Raw genomic sequence first — 19,719 nt, forward strand, 5'->3', positions numbered from 1 at the left:
AATTAATTTTTTTACATGCAGAGAGCTGTTGATGTATGTAATTAAGAAGTTCTCAAGTTTCCTCTGATTTTCTTCAGTCACCCGTAGGTGTTTCCCAGCACTGGGACAGAAAGGAGGCGTGATAACTGTGGGGAACAACTCTCACTTTGATGATGGAAGTGGAAACATTCGAGATGCAAAGGATCTTGTGGATGGAGTAAAGTGAGTAAATCACTGGACTTGTAACAGAGAATGATACTGTTTTGTCACGTCTTTTGAACAGCTATAGTCTGTTCCTGCCTGCCTTACTAGTTTCTTATCCCATAGTTTTTAGATGACAAACTCACTGTAATCTTTACCCAGGAATGCCACTGTGGTCATTGAAGCTCGTCAGGTGGTCATGAAGATCTTTGAGGATTACACACAGTCCTGGTACTGGATCCTGTTGTAAGTCACTCACTGCCATTTTTAAACCTGCAACTTTTTAACTTTGATCCTGTGTTTGTAAAGAAGGAAATGTCACTGCTTAGTCACGCTTTATGTTTCCCTTCTCTCCTCACACATCATCGCCTTAGAGGGCTGGTTATTGCCATGCTCACCAGCCTGCTTTTCATCGTCCTCCTGCGCTTCTTAGCAGGGATCATGGTCTGGATCATGGTTGTCTTAGTGATACTGGTCATAGGATATGGTAAGAACCAAAGCAAATAAGCTTTTGTCATTATCTTTGTCCTGCTTTCCTTAATCAAGTTTAGCAAGTCATGGTCCTCTGCGTGCAATGTTTGTTTCAGAACAGATATGCCCAGTTCCATACCAAAAACCAGTTGCATTCACCATTTGGTATCCTGCTTTTGCAGTTGGATTAAAAATACAAATTTTAAGAAAGATAGAAACTTTGGTTTGTTTATTTTTTTTAGGAAATCCTGTTTCTGAGCAGGTCCCTACGAGTAATTCAACACAGTGATTTTTGTGTGATAACCATAATTAAAAGAAATGTAATTTTTCTTGAACAATTTAAAAGGTTCCTCTGAACATTTTTCTGCAAAAGATCCATGTGTTCTTTCATATTTAGACTTCATGGTATTGCCTCTGCTTTGTGCATTCTGCTGTTTATTATTAAAAATTCCATTGCTATCATTTCCTTTTTTTTAAACTGCCATGTGTTTATTTTGTGGTGTGGCTGTTTAGGCATCTTCCACTGTTACATGGAGTATGCTGCCCTAAAAGGCGAGCCAGGTGCTGACGTGACTCTACAAGAGTTGGGCTTCCAGACAGACTTCACAGTCTACCTTCAGATCAGACAGACCTGGCTTGCATTCAGTCAGTACAAAGCACACAGTCTACAAGGTTGACATGTTGCTGGACAACTGAGACACTTAAATGGCCTCTCCCTCTGTCACCCTTCTCCTATAGTGATTATTCTGGCCATTTTGGAGGTCATTATCATCTTGCTGCTCATCTTCCTGAGAAAGAGGATCCTCATTGCCATTGCTCTCATCAAAGAAGCCAGCAGGTCAGACTTTCATTAGTGCTGTAGGTATTTTAAAAGACAGGAAACGAGGAGTACAATAAAACAGATCAATGAATGTGAAGATGATAAAATGCTTTGACTGAAAAATAATTTCATAGTGACTCATGGGGATTGATTTAAGTGTCACACTAATGGCCCATTCACATATTAAGTAATCAAAATGAAACTCAGATACCAATAGATATTCTTCTTTGACTTTTTGTGTTTACAGAGCCATCGGGCATGTCATGTCCTCCCTTTTCTACCCGTTGTTCACTTTTCTCCTGCTGGCCATGGTCATCGCCTACTGGGCTGTAACAGCTGTGTATCCTTACCAAATAACCAAGTCTGACGTCCAATCCGAGCACTTTTCAAATCTTTGAAACTGAAGTGTCCTGACCCTGTATCAAATTTCTAATTAGTATTTCTAATTGATATTAAAGGACAGTATTTAAACATTAGTAACATGTGTGGGGGGCTTATGCCTTGATGTAGCAGTTTGACACTTCCAAATGTCTAAGGACATGTTTGATGAGAAATCGCACTTTATGTTATCAGTAAACTTATACTTAGAGAAAAGTAGTCCTTCATATTTTCTTTTCCTTAAATGTCACTCCTTTCACTTTATACTGAAAGGTTTAAATAGTGTAAAGAAGTCTCCAAGTATACTTCCTAACATCGGAGTCTCATTTTTTAAGATGATATCTCCTGTACATGAGTGTGTTAAAGTCACATTAGCTATATAATCACAAGTGTAAACTAATAAAGCTCAAGTTGTAGAAACGGTCAGACACTTATGATAGCTTTCACATTCTTCCAACAGGACTCTGAGCTCCAGAAGTTGAGGGAAATTTAAGTTAATTAAAGTGGGGTGTATACAGGTACATCTCAAAAAATTTGAATATCATGAAAAAGTCCAGTTTTTTTTGTCACTCATTTCAGAAAGTGAAACCCATATAGTATACAGACTCGTTACATATAGAGTGAAATATTTCAAGCCTTTATTTCGTGAAATGTTGTGTGATGGTTATGGCTTACAGATAATGAAAACCGAAAATGCAAAGGTTTCCTGAGCCTTTAAATGGTCTCTCAGCCTGGGTCAGTAGGCTACACAATCATGGGGAAGACTGCAGACTTGACAGATGTCTAGAAGACAGTCATTGACACCCTCCACAAGCAGGGTAAGCCACAAAAGGCCATTGCTAAAGAAGCTGGTTGTTCAGAGTGCTGTATCCAAACATATTCACAGAAAGTTGAGGGGAAAGAAAAAGTGTGGTAGGAAAAGGTGCACCAGCATAAGGGATAACTGCAGCCTTGAGAGGATTGTCAAGCAAAATCCATTCAAGAATTTGGGGGAGCTTCACAAGGTGTGGACTGAGGCTGGAGTCAGTGCATCAAGAGCCACTACGCACGGACGAATCCTAGACATGGGCTACAAATGTTGCATTCCTTGTGTCAAGCCACTCCTGAACCAGAGACAACGTCAGAAGCGTCTTACCTGGGCTGTGGAGGAAAAAAACTGGACTGTTGCTCAGTGGTCCAAAGTCCTCTTTTCAGATGAAAGTAAATTTTGCATGTCATTTGGAAATCAAGGTCCCAGAGTCTGGAGGAAGAGTGGAGAGGCACAGAATCCACGTTGCTTGAAGTCCAGTGTGAAGTTTCCACAGTCAGTGATGATTTAGGCTGCCATGGCATTTGTTGGTGTTGGTCCACTGTGTTTTCTGAAATCCACAGTCAATGCAGCCATCTGCCAGGACATTTTAGAGCACTTCATGCTTCCTTCTGCTGACAAGCTTTATGGAGATGCTGATTTCATTTTCCAGCAGGACTTGGCACCTGCCCACAGTGCCAAAGGTACCAAAAGCTGGTTCAATGACCATGGTGTTACTGTGCTTGATTGGCCAGCAAACTGGCCTGACCTGAACCCCATAGAGAATCTATGGGGTATTGTCAAGAGGAAGACGAGAGACACCAGACCCAACAATGCAGATGACCTGAAGGCTGCTATCAAAGCAACCTGGGCTTCCATTACACCTGAGCAGTGCCACAGGCTGATCACCTCCATGCCATGCCGCATTGATGCAGTAATTAATGCAAAAGGAGGCCCAACCAAATATTGAGTACATAGAAATGAACATACTTTTCAGAAGCCTGACATTTCTCTTTAAAATATCCTTTTTTTTAATCTTATGTAATATTCTAATTTTCTGAGACACGGAATTTTGGGTTTTCATTATCTGTAAGCCATAATCATCAACATTTCAAGAAAAAAAGGCTTATTTATTGCACCAACGTGATGTTTCGAGCAGAGTTGCTCTTCATCAGACTCTGCTGGAAACGTCACGTTGGTGCAATAAATAATTGTATTTTTGGAGCCCTGCAGTGTGTGAGACGGCTTTCTATTCTTTGTCAATCTCTTTTCGGCTCAGCACCTGCCCACCCTGGTTTGGATGTGCATGTAGACTTTTTTCCTAAGAAATAAGGGCTTGAAATATTCACTCTATGTGTAATGAGTCTATATGATAAATGGGTTTCACTTTCTGAAATGAGGGACAAAAAATATTGAACTTTTTCATGATATTCAAATTTTTTGAGATATGCCTGTACTAGGGATGCATTTATCAGTCGATTAAGTTCTTTTGATTGTTACCCTTGACAACACTGATCAGTTTCTTGTCTACCTCAAATGAACCAGTCTACAAAGTTTTCAATGAGTCAGCATGCGAACACTCACGAAAAACCTGTGACCCTGCAGTAAGTTTTCACATTTTAACTGATATTTGAATCTCCAGGGAGTATATCTAAACCATACCACAAAGATAAGACAATTTGTTAGAAAGTATCTTTAGCCTGACCTTTTGAACTGTGACACTTCCTTAAAATTTAAGTCAATACATTTCATGCTTCTTAAAAAATTAAAGTGTTTGGTGTTCATGCTAATTAGAAAATTTTGGTTTGAAATCTTGAGAATTTCTGTCTGATATAATACAGAGTTTGTATACAGTGTCACTACATAACGTAAATCTCTTCACAGAACTTCTCGACCAGTCCAATGAAATATCAGTGCCCTGACTCTGAGTGCCTTTTTGCCTTCTATGGTGGAGAAACTGTTTACCACAAGTACCTGATTGGCCTGCAGTTCTACAATGTCTTCCTCTTCTTCTGGTGTGCCAACTTTGTCACGGCTCTGGGACAGATGACCCTGGCTGGGGCCTTTGCCTCGTATTACTGGGCCTTTGTAAAGCCTGATGACATGCCTGCCTTTCCTATCTTTTCTGCCTTAGGGAGATCTCTCAGGTTAGTATTCATGTGGAAGACATTTAAGCTAATCAAAATTTGTATTTGGGATTTTTTTCTTAGTATACCATTGATAGCTGCTCTTTTAGTTAACCTATTGTGTAATGCTGTTGCTATGACTTGGTTTGAATGCCATTTCTCACCCTGTTTAGGTATCATACAGGGTCTCTGGCATTTGGCTCTCTTATCCTCTCAATCATTCAGATCATCAGGGTTTTGCTGGAGTATTTGGACCACAGACTGAAAGGTCTGATTTTAATTATTTTTTAAATTAAGTAAGATGCAGATGTTTTGTTTGTACAGGAAAAAGCGATGTGCAAACATGGCGCAAGACCTTCTAAAGCAGCGTGTCTCCAATAGGGATATTTTGGAAAACAGCAGATGGTACTTTTTTGTTGTTTTTAAGATGAGGCTAAAAATGTTATGCATGCAGACTCCTCTTATCACCTCTGTGTAAAGTCTTTTTTCTACGAACAATATTTGCACTGGTCAGGGTGTAATTGGCTGAAAGACTTAAGTGGGGTTTATTACTGAAAATATTTCAGACTGCTCAGTTATGTCTTTAACAATGATGTTATCCATCTTAGGAGCCAAAAATAAGTGTACCAGGTTCCTGTTGTGCTGTCTGAAGTGCTGCTTCTGGTGTTTGGAGAAATTTATCAAGTTCCTGAACAGAAATGCCTACATTATGGTGTGTAGTTAATTCATGTGTTTTTCTGTACACAGCTGAGATTTCAACTTTATGTGTGTATTTTATATTGTATGGTTGTTGTCGTTTTTTTTTTTTTTTTACATCTGGCCGTTATTTTTGTAATGAGTGTTTTTTGCCTCTAGGTGGCAATTTATGGCAAAAACTTTTGCACCTCTGCCAGAGATGCCTTCTTCCTGCTCATGAGGAATATGATCAGGTGAGTGACAATAGTAAAGATAAGTGACAAAGAAAGTGCATACCGTGAGAGAAATAACATTATTCTATATGAGCAGAATTATATAGAAGATAAATAATTGTCTTAAATCCCCCAGGGTTGCTGTCTTGGACAAAGTGACAGATTTCCTCTTATTTTTGGGCAAATTGCTCATAGTCGGGCTTGTGGGTAAGTCTGTTTATTTCACCTTTTTGTCATGCTTTAATTTTACATTGGCCATGTGCACTCTAATTCTAGACAAGATTTTTCTGTCCATTGTCATTGAAAGTGATAATAAGAAGCGTTATTGTTGGATTTCTAACCATACTCTTCTCTTACAGATGCAGTGATCAAAGTGCATTGTCTTGGTTATTAATTTAGTTAAACTTAAAGCTTTACCAAAAGTTAAATTTCAGACTAAACTGGTCTTCATGGTATGCTTATTTCAGACCAGTTATTTTTACAAATAGGGCATTGATTCAGAGCCAGGATTGTATATAGATATTATGTTCTTCATACTAAAAGACAAAGTGGGTTTCTGTTGACTTGAACATTAAAAAAACAAACCTTTTAGGGGTCATTAAGAGAAATAAAAAGCTATACTAGCTGGAGGCTGAATTGTTTTAGGTTTCTTTTTTTCTTTTATGTTGTATGTTCAAATACAGTGGTGGAAAAAAGTTTTAGGACACCCTTAAAATTTTACACAATCTCAAATATTATCATGGAATATTTGTGGAATTTTCTTTTTGTGTTTCAAAAGGTGTGGCTGCATTAGACAGACAGACACAAACAAATACAAATGATATACTTTTTTGTTTATTGTTTACAAGAAACACAAAAAAAACTAAATTCTTGACAGTTTCAATATGTCAGTTCTGAACATTGTCGGTATCAAAGTCAACAAATAATAGAGAATGTGTTCAAAACTGAACAAAACATAAATAAACCATTGCATCATCAAATTAATATTTAGTAGTCCTGCCATTAGCACGCAGTAGAGCTCTAAACCTGGCTGGCATGTTCCCCACAAGCCTTTCACACTGTTGAGGGGTAATCTTGTCCCATTCTTCTTGAATTACTGCTTTTAATTCATCTAAATTCTTTGGTTTACGCTTTGAAACAGACCTTTTGAGAATCCACCACAGATTTTCAGTAGGGCTCATGTCTGGAAATTGAGCTGGCCACTCTAAGACCTGGATACTGTGCTCCTGCAGCCAAGTTCTACTGGCCCTGGATGTGTGGCAAGGGGCATTATCTTGTTGAAACATCCAGTTTTGACCTCGATGGAACAGTGCACATGCAGAAGGAAGCATGTGGGTTTTGAGAATGGCAAAATACTTGGCAGAGTTCAATGTGCCTTCACAGACAGTGAGATGACCAACACCAGCACCACTCATGCATCCACAAACCATGATACTGGAGGGTAAAGCTGGAAACTGGACTCATCTGACCACAGAATCTTCTTCCAATTCCTAGCTGTCCAGTTCTTGTGTGCTTGGGCCCAACAACGCCTGGCTAACCTCTGTCTGTCATTGATCAGGGGCTTCTTGACAACCTTGTTGGACCTAAAGCCATGATCTAAAAGTCGGCCACGTACAGTGCAGGTGGAACACTGGACACCAGTTTGGTTTGACCACTGCTGCTGAAGCTCCTGGTATATCATACGGCGGTTTTCCCTGCACATGCGGATCAGGATCTGGTCATTTCTTGCTGAAGAAACCCTTGGACGCCCAGATCTTAGTTTGTCTTTCAAGCTGTTGGTTTGTCTGTATTTCTGCAGAGTGTATCCAACTGCTGAAGGACTGCATCTGCACTTTCTGGCTATCTGGCGGCAGCTGTACCCCTCTTGGCTGAGAATCAGTAGCTTCAGGCGTGTTTCCTGCGTTAGGTTCCTTGTAGCCATTTTTGTCTCTAAAGAACTTTCAAATGTGCAGGCTTCATATAGACACGAAGCACGGCAACAAAAGTTGTATCTTTTAATAAAAAGTACAAACTTCATTAGTAGATCACTGGTACCAAAATGACATAATACTCAAAATCTCTTGTGTATTTTTATGGATCAAATCAATTTTAAGTTTTTAATGGCTTTTTAGGATTTGTTTAGTATTTTGGCTGTGACTGTACTAAAAGAAATTGCACTTGAGTGATTCTTAACACAATATTTCACAAATGAATGGGGTTTCCTAAAACTTTTTTCCACCACTGTATGTCTTTTACAACCAATCGTGCATGGTAAAACACTGTTAGGCGCAGTGGTTTCAAACTGTCTGCAGAAGTCCTTTTTACAATTTCATTATGATTGATGTGATAATGGCAGTAAAAACCATCACTTAAGTAAGTTTTTTGTCACAGTGTACCTTTAGAGGAATTTTAACCTCTTCAGAATCAGATCAGAGTATCTTTCTACCAAAACTTATTCATGATTTGATGTATATGAAATGTGTTTGAGCTTTAAATGCTCTTCCATCTACAGGGGTCTTTGCCTTCTTCTTCTTCTCTGGTAGAGTGAAAGCCTTTGAGGATACAGCTCCTCATCTCCATTACTACTGGGTGCCCATCCTGGTGAGTCTGATAGTTTCCCTCTCCAAAGGGAAAGCATTGTTTACCTATTAAAACATTTGTATCTGCTACTTGTGTGTCTTGAATTAAATATGTATCACGTTGTCCTCTTCAGACCGTGGTGATTGGATCCTATCTTATTGCCCATGGGTTCTTCAGTGTGTACGCCATGTGTGTGGATACTCTCTTCCTCTGTTTCTGTAAGTAGCACTTCCACAGCCATCATTGATGTCAATGTATTATTAAGAGTTTCCAACAAACAAATTGCTGCATTAAAGAGGATTGATGTTAAATGAAAAACATCTTCAATCCAGCTGGATTAAAACTTTCTTCACTACCCCAAATCTCACCTTGCTTTTGGTGTTGGGCTGTCACTAATTCTAAATTGCATGAGCAATGGTTTGCCACACTTAAAAATATCACTATTTCTCTTAACAGTCTGTGGCTTAAAAATCTGCTTGGTGATGAACTGTTAACTGTCAAATGCTTGTGGGTGCCTTTGCTTGCCATTTGACCTTCTTTTTCTTTGTCTCTCCCTTTTTTTTTCTGTCTTCTCACTATTCACCCCTCCTCCTCCCTACTGCTCCTGTAACACCTTTTCTTTTAAACCTTGATTTCAATACTAATCCTCTGTCCTCCATCCATTAACACGTACAAACACACACACAAACACAATAAGGTGAAGACCTGGAGCGCAATGATGGTTCAGCCGCAAGGCCTTATTTCATGTCCTCCACTCTCCATGAAATTCTGTGGAAGAAGGAGGCTGATGATCCATCTTCTGCTCAGCAACAGGATGACCAGGACACTGAGCCGAAACCGCAGCTGGCTCAGGAAGAGGATGCAGCTTAGAGTTGAGGACTCTTTGGGAAAATACTTTTTCCAGTCTTACTACTTAAATGATTTATAGATTCGCGCATCCTAAGTTAAGACATTTCAGGGCTGATGCTCTATTGTTACCTGTTTGAAAATTATTTTTTGAATCAAACCCTTTAATTTTACAGAGGCAGTCCACAGAACAGGTCTTAAAAAGTATGCCTTAAAAACAAACAAAACAGGATTCATTGATTCTATACTTATATCTGAGTGATGCAAATTTCTTGCAGTCTTACTGGTCTTTGGATACAGTGAAACAATTTAGATTTGGTCAAATGCGAAATCTTTAACTCCGTTTAGACAACACATCAACAAGGACATTTAGATTCCAAGTGGTAGTCCTTATTGCTGTGTGTTGGAAACATTTCAGATTGTCTTGAACACTGTTTGGTATCCGATAGCTCAGACTGCATTTGAAGGACTGAAATGCCTTCATATTGACTGGATTGGTTGTGTAGGCGGAAGACATACTAGCACGAATCAAAGATTTCCCCTTCAACTGATCTGAAAAAAGCATAGCTTTATTTATTTCCATCTAGCCTGGTGGAGATCCAGCCCCTTTGTCTCAGCTTTGGATAAGAACTGGTCTTTTAGCTCCTAAACAACTCTTCATCTGATACCACTTTTGCCTTTTTTTATGTTTTTGAAACAACAAAATTGTAAAAAGGAGACCACCTCTCAAACGAGAGCCAGTTATCCTCTGAAAGGAGGCAGCTTTTAGAATTGACTCGTCTGTAAATGACATATGACTCCCATAACTTGTTTTGTTGAATTCAGTGGTCATTTCAGTTCACCCCCAATATTTATTTGCTGAATAGTATACCACTGTGACCTTTAGAAGCATGTGTATGGCAAAATGAGGGAGAAAAGCTGTTGCCCCATGAGCCACTTAGGATATGGCTAATTAGATAGATAATTGAACCCCAAGGAAATTTACCCCTATTCGTTGGTATTGCCAGCTGCTTCCCTGCACACAGCATGTAGGAATACCAATCCATGGAAATGATATATGGGCTGCTGTACAATTAAGTTCCAATTTGTGTTTAAAAGAATGCACAGGAATATTTGTATGCTAATTAGATGTCTTTTACTTCAGACTTGTTTTAATTCAACATCATTGTGCTTGAAATGTATTTAGTTATTTCATGGTACTCAAAATGCTTGAAAACTGTGCCACTAAATGTCTTGAAATTTTTGGGAAATTGCTTCCTTTGGGGTTTGAGAAAAATTCCAAGAATGTGTTTAGCTTAAATGGTTCCTTACACTGCCACTTACTAATAGATACTTGAAGCCGTTAATGTGCCTCTAACAGTGATAATGTTGGTATTTTTGCACATATAACTTAGAGTTTTAAGTGTGCATACATGTAGTAGTTGACAGTTGATGCAGGTGGACCTTCAGTGTTCATTCTTCAGTATGCCACCTTATTGATGCACTTTAGTTATGTTATGTTTTGATTTTGTTTTAAATTTTTATTTTTATTTTTTACAATTTTTGCTTCTTTACAAGTGTTTGTTCATGGCAGTGTAAAACAGTATTTGATGAAATTACCCTCCACTGCATAAAACTCTAAAAGTTGATGCACTTTTCTAAGTTATGTACATTTTTGGAATTAAACACTTTTTTGCTGAACTGGAAGTGACACTAACAAATTAACTTCATTTTCAAGTTTTATTGGTTATGACTATTTTTTTGAGAACTTTTGGTATTTAAGATTGCTAGCATGGATTTCTGGTCTGCTAAACATCATCTTTGAAATAATGTCAAAGAAAATGCACCAAAAAGCAGCAAAGTGTTTCGGGGAAAAGAAATGTCATTTGTCACTTTATCAATATCTTTCCAGTGGAGGATCTTGAGAGGAACGATGGCAGCGCAGAGAGGCCTTACCTGATGCCCGATAGTCTCCGCAAAGTCCTGAATAAGAAGAACAAGAGCCCACCTGCTGAATAGAACACCTCCTCATACACAGGCCAGTCAGCGGTCTGAAATTGGCTGTAGTTTTGTTCAGTGGAAACAGACACTAACTTTAACCTGATGCCATCGGCCACCAGGGGCCAGCAGGTGACAATCACAAGTGTCAGCCATATTTTCGTTACTAACAAGCCTCTGTTTCTTGTGAATCAGACAATATTGTTTCTCACTATACAATTTAGAGGTTTTTGAAGAGTTCTGAGCAAACGTTTTTGCCCTTGTACAAATTTTAGTTTGTTGTACATTGTTGTACATTTTTTATTGAGGTTGTAGCTCACTTAGTGAGATAGTTTGAAATATTTGAGCATTAAGTCAATTCGTTTTATTAAGTTTGTTAATATTCTTTGTGCTTTAACCCTACATTTCCCTTTTAAACGTGTATCCCTATATTTTAATTTAAGATATTTAACCTTATATTACCAAAGCCATTGATTTTCCCCTTGTGTAAAGGGGAAATTTTGTCTACATTTACAGTCAGCTTTTGTGGTGCACCTTTTAACATCAGGCCAATGTAGAGATATCAAAATCAGAATAAAGGTGGATTTTATTATTTAAGTCATATATATAATACTTTGTTGATTTTTCATGGTTGTGAAGTTGAGCTGAGGAAGTTTTTGAAATAAAATAGTTTTGTACATTGTTGTATAACATTGTGTCCTTTTAACCTCAAACAATCGCCATTTTCATGACTTATCTGGTGCTTTTTTATCTGCCTTTCTTGGAGATTGTTGCCTTCCAGCGAGCTTACCAACAGCAAGACTTTGTGAATAAAAAGGAAACCTCTAAATCCTTCAGTGTAGGGTGGGGCCTCTATTCTGTCAAAGCATCTCCTTGTTAGACAAAACGCTGGGCAGATTAGTTCAGAACAAAACTTCAGTTACAGGAGAAGTTCTCAGTACACTCAGTATTCCATGTGAACAACTAGGTGAACACAAAATTTTGGAAATGTTTACAAATTTATTTACGATAAAAAAACAAACTAAAATATGTATTCAGACCCTTAATATGAACACGGCATTTAGCTCTGGTGCCTTCAATTTCTGTGCTGTAGAAAGCTCTTTTTGTTGTGACGTTTCTACACCTTGATTTACCTGTGGTAAATTGAATTGATTGGTCATGATGTGGCAAGGCACACACCAAGAGTTTGCAAGAGTGAACTTTCACAGGACAACACTTGACACACCCTCCAAAAAATCTGCCCTGCTGTTCCTATTTCTGACCACAAGATGGAGTTTGTGATCCATATAATCCACTCAGTTGGTCCCCATCCTTTCAATGCGAGTCAGTCACTTATCTCTTATCTGTCTACCATGCTGGCTTTATATAATTGTCTTCTGCTTAGATAGTAATCAATTTCCCATCAGATATTAGATCAGCAAGCCGCACAGTAAGTGTGCCGTGAATTCTGTGCCAACCAGTCAGGTGTCTGAATGAGTCTTGAGTCAGTATGAGTACAGAGTTGACAAACTTATCCACTGGGTGAAAAGGTTTGTCTCACTTCACAATGTGTTTTGTGTTCCATTTCAATTCTACCTTGCCTAAAAAATATCTCAACACATGATTGTAATCAGTAACAAGTAGTTCAACACGTTACCAAAGCATCATTAAAATCCAACACTGGAATATGACACTTATAAATGGAAATTCCCCTTAAGTGATTTTTTTTTACAGAAAGAAAGGTTAGTTTATTCAGTAAAAATTAATTGGAAGATGCTACACACATCGACCACGAACGCACACAAACAGGATGCTATAGTCATACTGTGAGATTAGGGTGAGGGCTGTCTTGCTCAAGGGCACTACAGCAGTTCATGGAAAATGAGCTGCCACCTCTCCATTCATCAACACTTTATATACTTTGGTCTGTACTGGGACTTGAACCAGTGGCCCACCCAAGTCCCTCTAGACTGAAACACTTGGGGGGTGGGATGGGTTGGGGTCATTACTTCCATTGGCCTGAAGCTTGTGCCAATGGCTTTTCCTCTGCTACCCTTACCATTTGCACATATAACCTACTATCTGGCATATTATGACCAGTGTTTGTCATACCAGATAATATGTGATGGCATTGGCTAACTGTTGTGTAACTTCCACCTGTGAAAAGTTGTGTGTTATTAGCTATTTTTACTGTCAGTAGTTTGTTACTAGATATAATCATATACCCCAGTGATGAATACATAAGTACTGGTTGTAGTGACAGTTGCACACCACTATTATGTTGGCAGACAGTTTACTTGGAATCTCCAATGCCAGTTTGCTTACAAAAGTAAGCCCAGTTTTTCAAACGTGTCAGTCATCAACTTAAAAACCCCAAAACATTTCTACTTTTAGGTTTAGCTCACTGAACTAGTGAGCTAGACCAAACATCGAGTTCACAGAGGTTTTAGTTTAACATAATACACCAAAGCAGTTGCTAACAGAAATAAACAAGTGCATAATGTCGCCTAAACTATCTGTTTCACTTAATACTAGTATCAAACCTCATGTTTCACTGCCAGTAAAATGCCTTGATGGCATTCATCTTTACAGGCAGATATTGGTGGTACATAAGTGGTTGTGATTGGTCCAACCTAAATCTGGTAGAGCAAATATATCATAAACCTTCAGATTCATCTGGTTCCCAGGCTGGTGGACATTCGTACCTTCGTGTGAAGTGGGTGTGACATGTGGTTTTATAAGTCACATAAAGCATACAGCTGCTTAGCAGTTGATTTGTGTCATTGTGTAACACAACCTGTTTTAATTGTGCCTTTTGACCTAGAATCAAACTCTTGTCGGTTTATGAAGAGGGAGCTTTGAAAGAATTGAGTTTGCTTGGCTTTTCATTACATCAAGTGTCACATAACAAATGCCATTGTCATTCATTGAGGAATGTTTAAAACTTTTACACTGTAAAGTTAATTCAGCTGACACAGTGAGCTGGCACATTATCATTATCAGCGTTCCTAAGGAACACAACTGCAATTCATAGTGTTTACAGTCAAACAGTGAGCGATAACTTAGGTGTCCAATAACAAAAGGGGCTGTTTTCTTAGTGGTTTTGCGTCAGAGGTCCTGAGTTGTTCCCAAGGCATGTTGTCCAGTGAGAGTTTTCAGGCATTCCAGTCTCCTTGGAGAACACCTGAACCGCCAAGTGCTTGAGTCATAGACTGAGTGGTGGCTTTGGCAAACCTTAACTTTTGAAAAAGCACAAATACAAATGTCTCTGTGATTTAAATTTATATTTAGTAATCTCATATAATTCATATCAAAGTAATCTCAAGAAACCTTACAAAGAGGGCAGGTCTGACTGTACTCTCTGTTGTGGCAAATTATAATAGAGCAGTGTTAATCATTGATATTATAATAAAGACCAGCAGGGATTTAGCCTCATCAGGGAAGTAAAAAAATACATGGTATTTTTCCAACTTAGTTAACACCGAATGGTCATAGTCAGCATCTTTTTAACACTTTTCTGTGCTGTAATATTTGTTAAAACCCAGTGATAGATGCAAAAGGTGAATAACAGCACTGATACCTGGAGAAAAAATTTGAATAATGTAAATGAAGATATGAGGTTATGGCCCAATGCCAGCAATGTGTTATTTTGTCCATTTTGTTGAATCATTGATGGGACTAAATGTAAAATTCATTGGGATGCATTATTCTTTAGTTGATCAGAGGCCAATTATTTATGAGTTTCTGAATCAGACCTGTATTAGAATGCATTGTCATTTACTACATTTTCATACTCTCATGAATATATTTTATGAGGAAATTTGGGGGTAGCAGAACAGACTGCAAACACGAATTTGTGAATTAGCAAAATGGTTCTGCCTAACTGTGCTCATTTTCACATCCAGGATCAATCAAAATCAGCATTCACTTCTTTCTTAGGCTGCTAATGGAAGAAATATATCCGGCTTTAGCCTCTGAGGGCTTCACAATGTTCACACACTGATATCCTAATATTGCTTTATCTTGGGTTGTCAACATTTTTTTAAGTGTAGAGTGCTATTGTGACTAAATAGGATCCATTAGAGTGGGGTTTGTGGGCATTAAAAACCATAAAAATTAGCTGGAATGCCCAAAAGGCTTCCCACAGAGCCCAGATCTACAACAATGACACAGGGTTGACAGCAGAAGACAGTTTAATTTTTTCCTTCAAACATGACCTAAATATGATGAGGAACTAAAACAAATACTGTAAATGACCTATGTTAAAGACGGCAAGTCCCTGTAATGACACCCATGTATGCAGAGGTATGTCTCTTGAGGTGTGTTGATAATGAACTGTCTGCCTACATTCCTCACCACTCCTGCAACCTCTGAGCATCAGCGTTTCTCTGAAGTCTTTGAATTCCTGAGTTAAATGATCAAAAACTCAAATTCCATTGACTGTCTGAGATGTATTTATTTTTTTTATTTCATTGCATAGGCAGGAGATCACTGGCTAACATCTCCAATGTCTTTATTTCACATGCCATTTATTTTGATTAATCGAGTCAATATTGTATTAAAATTGTTACTACAAGCATCAGAAATGTTGATCAATGAGAGTTCTTAAAGCTGAAAACATGCATAGAATAACAAGTGCACTGCTGCTCAAGAGCCTTCACCAGTTTCGAGTGGCCTTAAGAGATGGCATACTGAGCTGGAAGAGTCCTTAGCAGGGGTTGGATTGTGTGGTATGTAGCCTATTTTTTTAAAGCTATGCTAGCAGCATGTCCTCAGGTACAACTCCACTGGTCTAGACAGAAATATTTCAGAGTCAGTTTGATGACTCTGATACTGTCAAATATTAGGTGTATCCCAAAAATACTGTAACTTCATATTCCTTCACTGCTGTCCATGGGGCTAATTAGCATTTTAACAATAACACCAAGTATACCTGCTAAACATAGTAATATTTATATAATCATGGTCATGGGATATCTGGGTTGCCTTTATATTTAAATGATAAGAAAAATATCACCTCAGAACAATGAATAGAATCAAAGTTAACCTTGTTTGCTAAACCTAAGAAATACAGCTCAGTTAAACCCTTACAGTACTAGAGATGACAAGATAACTGTAGGTGGGGCTGTAAAGTGGTAGTTTCACATTTGTCTTCATGTCCTGGGTTTTGCATATCATGCTATCACAATCAACAATGAAAGACTCTCAGGGTGAAGAGCCACCTTCAAAGACGTCACTGGGTTCAAAGCCTTAACATGAGTGCTCTGGATGAATAAAGGAAACTGCATCAGTGCCAAGATGAGGAACACTCTGTCATCCGTTCTTTTCTTCTTTGATGACAGTGAATTTAAATCTGACTCCCTCCATCTCAAAAACATGGGAGATGATTAGCCATACTAAAACTTGTGATTGGTGACTAAATGCTAATTGGTTGTGCCTTGTTGAGGAGCACATGATGTTTTGTTGATCCTAAGAAGAGGTGTTCATCTGGCTGTGAGAATAACATTTGGCACAATACCATCCACATAGTCATTCTTTAAAACATCAAGTAACAGTTTAAGTAATCAAAGCCCCGAGTCCATGTCATGTAAGAGAATTAAAGCTACTGTCTTGTGCCACACAATTGTTTTAATGATCTGCAATCTTCAGCAAAGGCTTTAGTACAAAATCTCTTCCTCTAGTGCAATATTGATTCATTTTATGGCACTTCACATTGTTTAAAAATAAACAATAATTTTGAGGACTACAACAAATCTTGTCTTCATTAAGTATCTAAACATGAGGTAAAGTTTTATATGAAATAAAAGATTTATTTGTGCTTCTTTCTGCCTTTTATCACTGACACACCAAGTGTCTTGGCTAGATATGTAGTGGGTCAGCGACAGAAATCCTCACTTCCCGTGATCACACTGATAAATTGCTGTCATATTTTTTAGCAAGTCAACAAGCAGAAAAATGTCTCCCTCCACTTAAAAAGTTTTTTTTTTCTTTTTGGCCATTTCAGTTGGAAATGCATGCACCACTACACAGCATGATGTTTGTTCAGAGCTTGAAACTTGACTATTAACTCATATTCATCTGTTAAAGAAGAACCGTTTCTCTGTGTTTACCTCAATTCTCAGTTTAGGACTTGTTCTCACAGACAGGATGTAGAAGCTCGAGTGCACACAGAGAAGATGAGTGAGGACACAGACATTGCGCCCGTGGTTGCCATGTCAGAGGAGCATCATCTTTATTTTTAATTTACCACAGACAAATTCAGAGCTGTGAGATCAGTCAGGGTGACTACAATAGGCCTACAGGTGGATATGTAGAGGTGAAAAGCCCATTATTTGCGGTAGATAAGGAAATAGGTAGTGCTAAAGGGTGGTCAGTGGTGGTCAGTCATGTCTTTATTTTAAAGCCCCCTATGAAGTCATAAGATAAACAAGATTCCAACCAAGTCAGATGGATATCAGTGCATGTGTGGTACAAGTGCACTGAATTTTATTAACTTCTTAGAGTACACACCAATGACATTGTCCATCTGACGTTGTTCTACATTGACCTTTTATAATCAATTCCTAGTTTCCTGAGTTGGAGCAAAACATTCTCTAATAAACATCTCTGTCAAAAAAAAACCTTTTTCCCTTTTTCCTCGCTTCTCTTCAGTTTCTTTATAAATAAAATGTATTCATTTACCCTTCTTGACTTTGATTTTGTTCTTTTTGCAAACACTGTGCTAACAGTGGCTTCCTTAGCACATCAGGCAGAGTAATTGCTCTACATTTTTAAAACAGTCATCTTCCCCAGGTCTTCCAAAAATTACAGTCTTTTACACACATAAAGTGAAAAGAAGCTAACTAAGCAGACTGTCCATTAACGCAGTCCTCTTTTTAAACCCTTTTGACAAACATTTTGTCATCGCATGGGTTAGGCTAACCAAAGTAAAAAATCATATGGCAGCAAGATAAAAGATATCCATCCTTTAAACCTAGTAAAAGCCAGATTAGAAAATAAAAGTGAACAACATCATAGCCATACACAACAGTCATATTTGCCTCTTACTTTCAGTATCATGATATTTGTTAGCCACTATAATTCCAATTATTTTTTATTTTATAAAAAAAATGTGGTTAAGAATGATATGAAATCACAAGTAAATATGGCTCAATACACAAGTGGCATAACGTAACAAAAAATAACTAAATATAACTATATGTGCTTCACTATAACTAAAATGCTTCACTTGCACCAAACACTCAATGCAACCATGCAATCACATGAATGGTGTGTTTTAAGCAAAGGTAGATACAGTGCACAACTGTTATACTCAAGTAAAAGAACAGTTATTCTGGTTAATATTTACTTATGTAAAAGTAAATTTACTGCTCTATAAATCTACTTGAGAATAAAAAAAGTATTTGATTTTAAGTTGACTTTAAGTGCTGAGGAGTGACTGGGGAGTTGTACAGTAGCTAAAATATGATCTTTCCTTGGCAATAACATAAAAATAAGGATCTCCAACCAGGCTGTTTAGGTAAAGTCACACCTCTTTAATTAATTGAAGTACATGGCAAAAATGACAATGTTAATTAAGCTCATATAGACTTAAGCTTGGCACTTTAAAAGTGTCTGTGTTGGTCCACACTACATATAGTTAAACTAAACTCTTAAAATATTATTATTATTTTTTTTACAATATGACAACAGCTACAGGAACTCTTGAAAATCTGTGGCAAAGAGGGCCTCCTCTGGCAAGAACACATCAGAGTCAATCTCATTGCAAGGTAATGCATACTATAAAGAATGGAGGAAGAAACTCTAAATCAGCTAAATCAACTTCACTCATGGTACAAATGTCTCACATCAAAAACAACAAACATGACAAAGAACCCCAGCAGGGATTAGTGAACAACAGACATCATTTAAACACAACTTAACACACACAAAAACACATCTAAACATTCTGCCTAAGGGTATTACAGGAACTCTACCCAATCATCCCCCAGATTTGAAATCAATGTGGGACAGCTTAGATCAACTGACTCTACAGATTTGAATTAACACTGGGGGATCAATAACTGTCAAGTAACTACAACTCTGAAGACCATGTCACTCAGAATGGAGTTAAAATTTACACTTTGGAAGTCAAAATCAACGCTGAAATGTTTAACCCTGAGATACCAATACTCCATTTTTTGCTGTGTGCAACAACTGTTCATGGATGTGATGTGAAATCATTCTCTCATATGTGCTACTGTGTAGTCAAAATACAGAGTATTGTTCTCAAGCAAAAGTACTTTGGTTAAAACGTAGTTAAGTAGAAGTAAAAGTACTGATTTCAAAATGTACTCAAAAAAGTACCAAGAAACTACTCAATTACAGTTATTTAATTAAATATAATTATTTACTTTGCACAGCTGGCTTTAAATGACCACGGCCAGATTAAGACCCCCCAGACCTGAACGCCTTTTGGATGTACAGTTACAGTCAAAATTTAAAATTAAGAAAAACTCAATCACAGAAAGGTGTTGTTGTTGTTGTTGGTGGGGGTTCGCATTTTTCAGGAGTGCCACAGACCCTGCCCCACCCTGTGGCATACTCAAAATACATTTTCTCCAGCGTCTTCCCTTCACACCTCGTCACACTGACTACACTGGCGCGTGCGCACACACAGACAGGCACACCTCTTTCTCCTCCCACAGT

The 19,719-nt window shown here is 38.0% G+C and overlaps 1 protein-coding gene across 3 annotated transcripts in view; it reads left to right on the plus strand.

Annotated features, from left to right (window-relative positions):
* LOC121503376 (choline transporter-like protein 2) overlaps nt 1-11,782 on the plus strand; it is a 36,610-nt gene extending 24,828 nt beyond the window's left edge. For 2 of the 3 annotated variants that reach the window (XM_041777749.1, XM_041777748.1), the window contains exons 8-22: nt 78-201; nt 343-426; nt 555-667; nt 1,165-1,296; nt 1,390-1,489; nt 1,719-1,811; nt 4,156-4,240; nt 4,521-4,783; nt 4,936-5,030; nt 5,371-5,474; nt 5,618-5,691; nt 5,807-5,877; nt 8,162-8,250; nt 8,363-8,447; nt 8,927-10,755. In XM_041777749.1, coding sequence (XP_041633683.1) covers nt 78-201; nt 343-426; nt 555-667; nt 1,165-1,296; nt 1,390-1,489; nt 1,719-1,811; nt 4,156-4,240; nt 4,521-4,783; nt 4,936-5,030; nt 5,371-5,474; nt 5,618-5,691; nt 5,807-5,877; nt 8,162-8,250; nt 8,363-8,447; nt 8,927-9,099 — 1,685 coding nt within the window. In that variant the 3' untranslated portion in view covers nt 9,100-10,755. Of the gene's footprint in view, nt 1-77; nt 202-342; nt 427-554; nt 668-1,164; nt 1,297-1,389; nt 1,490-1,718; nt 1,812-4,155; nt 4,241-4,520; nt 4,784-4,935; nt 5,031-5,370; nt 5,475-5,617; nt 5,692-5,806; nt 5,878-8,161; nt 8,251-8,362; nt 8,448-8,926; nt 10,756-10,966 lie in introns of those variants that run through there. The other variant, XM_041777750.1, reaches the window with a different exon arrangement.
* The last annotated feature ends 7,937 nt before the right edge of the window (nt 11,783-19,719 follow it).

This window comes from Cheilinus undulatus, linkage group 21, assembly GCF_018320785.1.
Source record: "Cheilinus undulatus linkage group 21, ASM1832078v1, whole genome shotgun sequence".
NCBI classification, from domain to species: domain Eukaryota; kingdom Metazoa; phylum Chordata; class Actinopteri; order Labriformes; family Labridae; genus Cheilinus; species Cheilinus undulatus.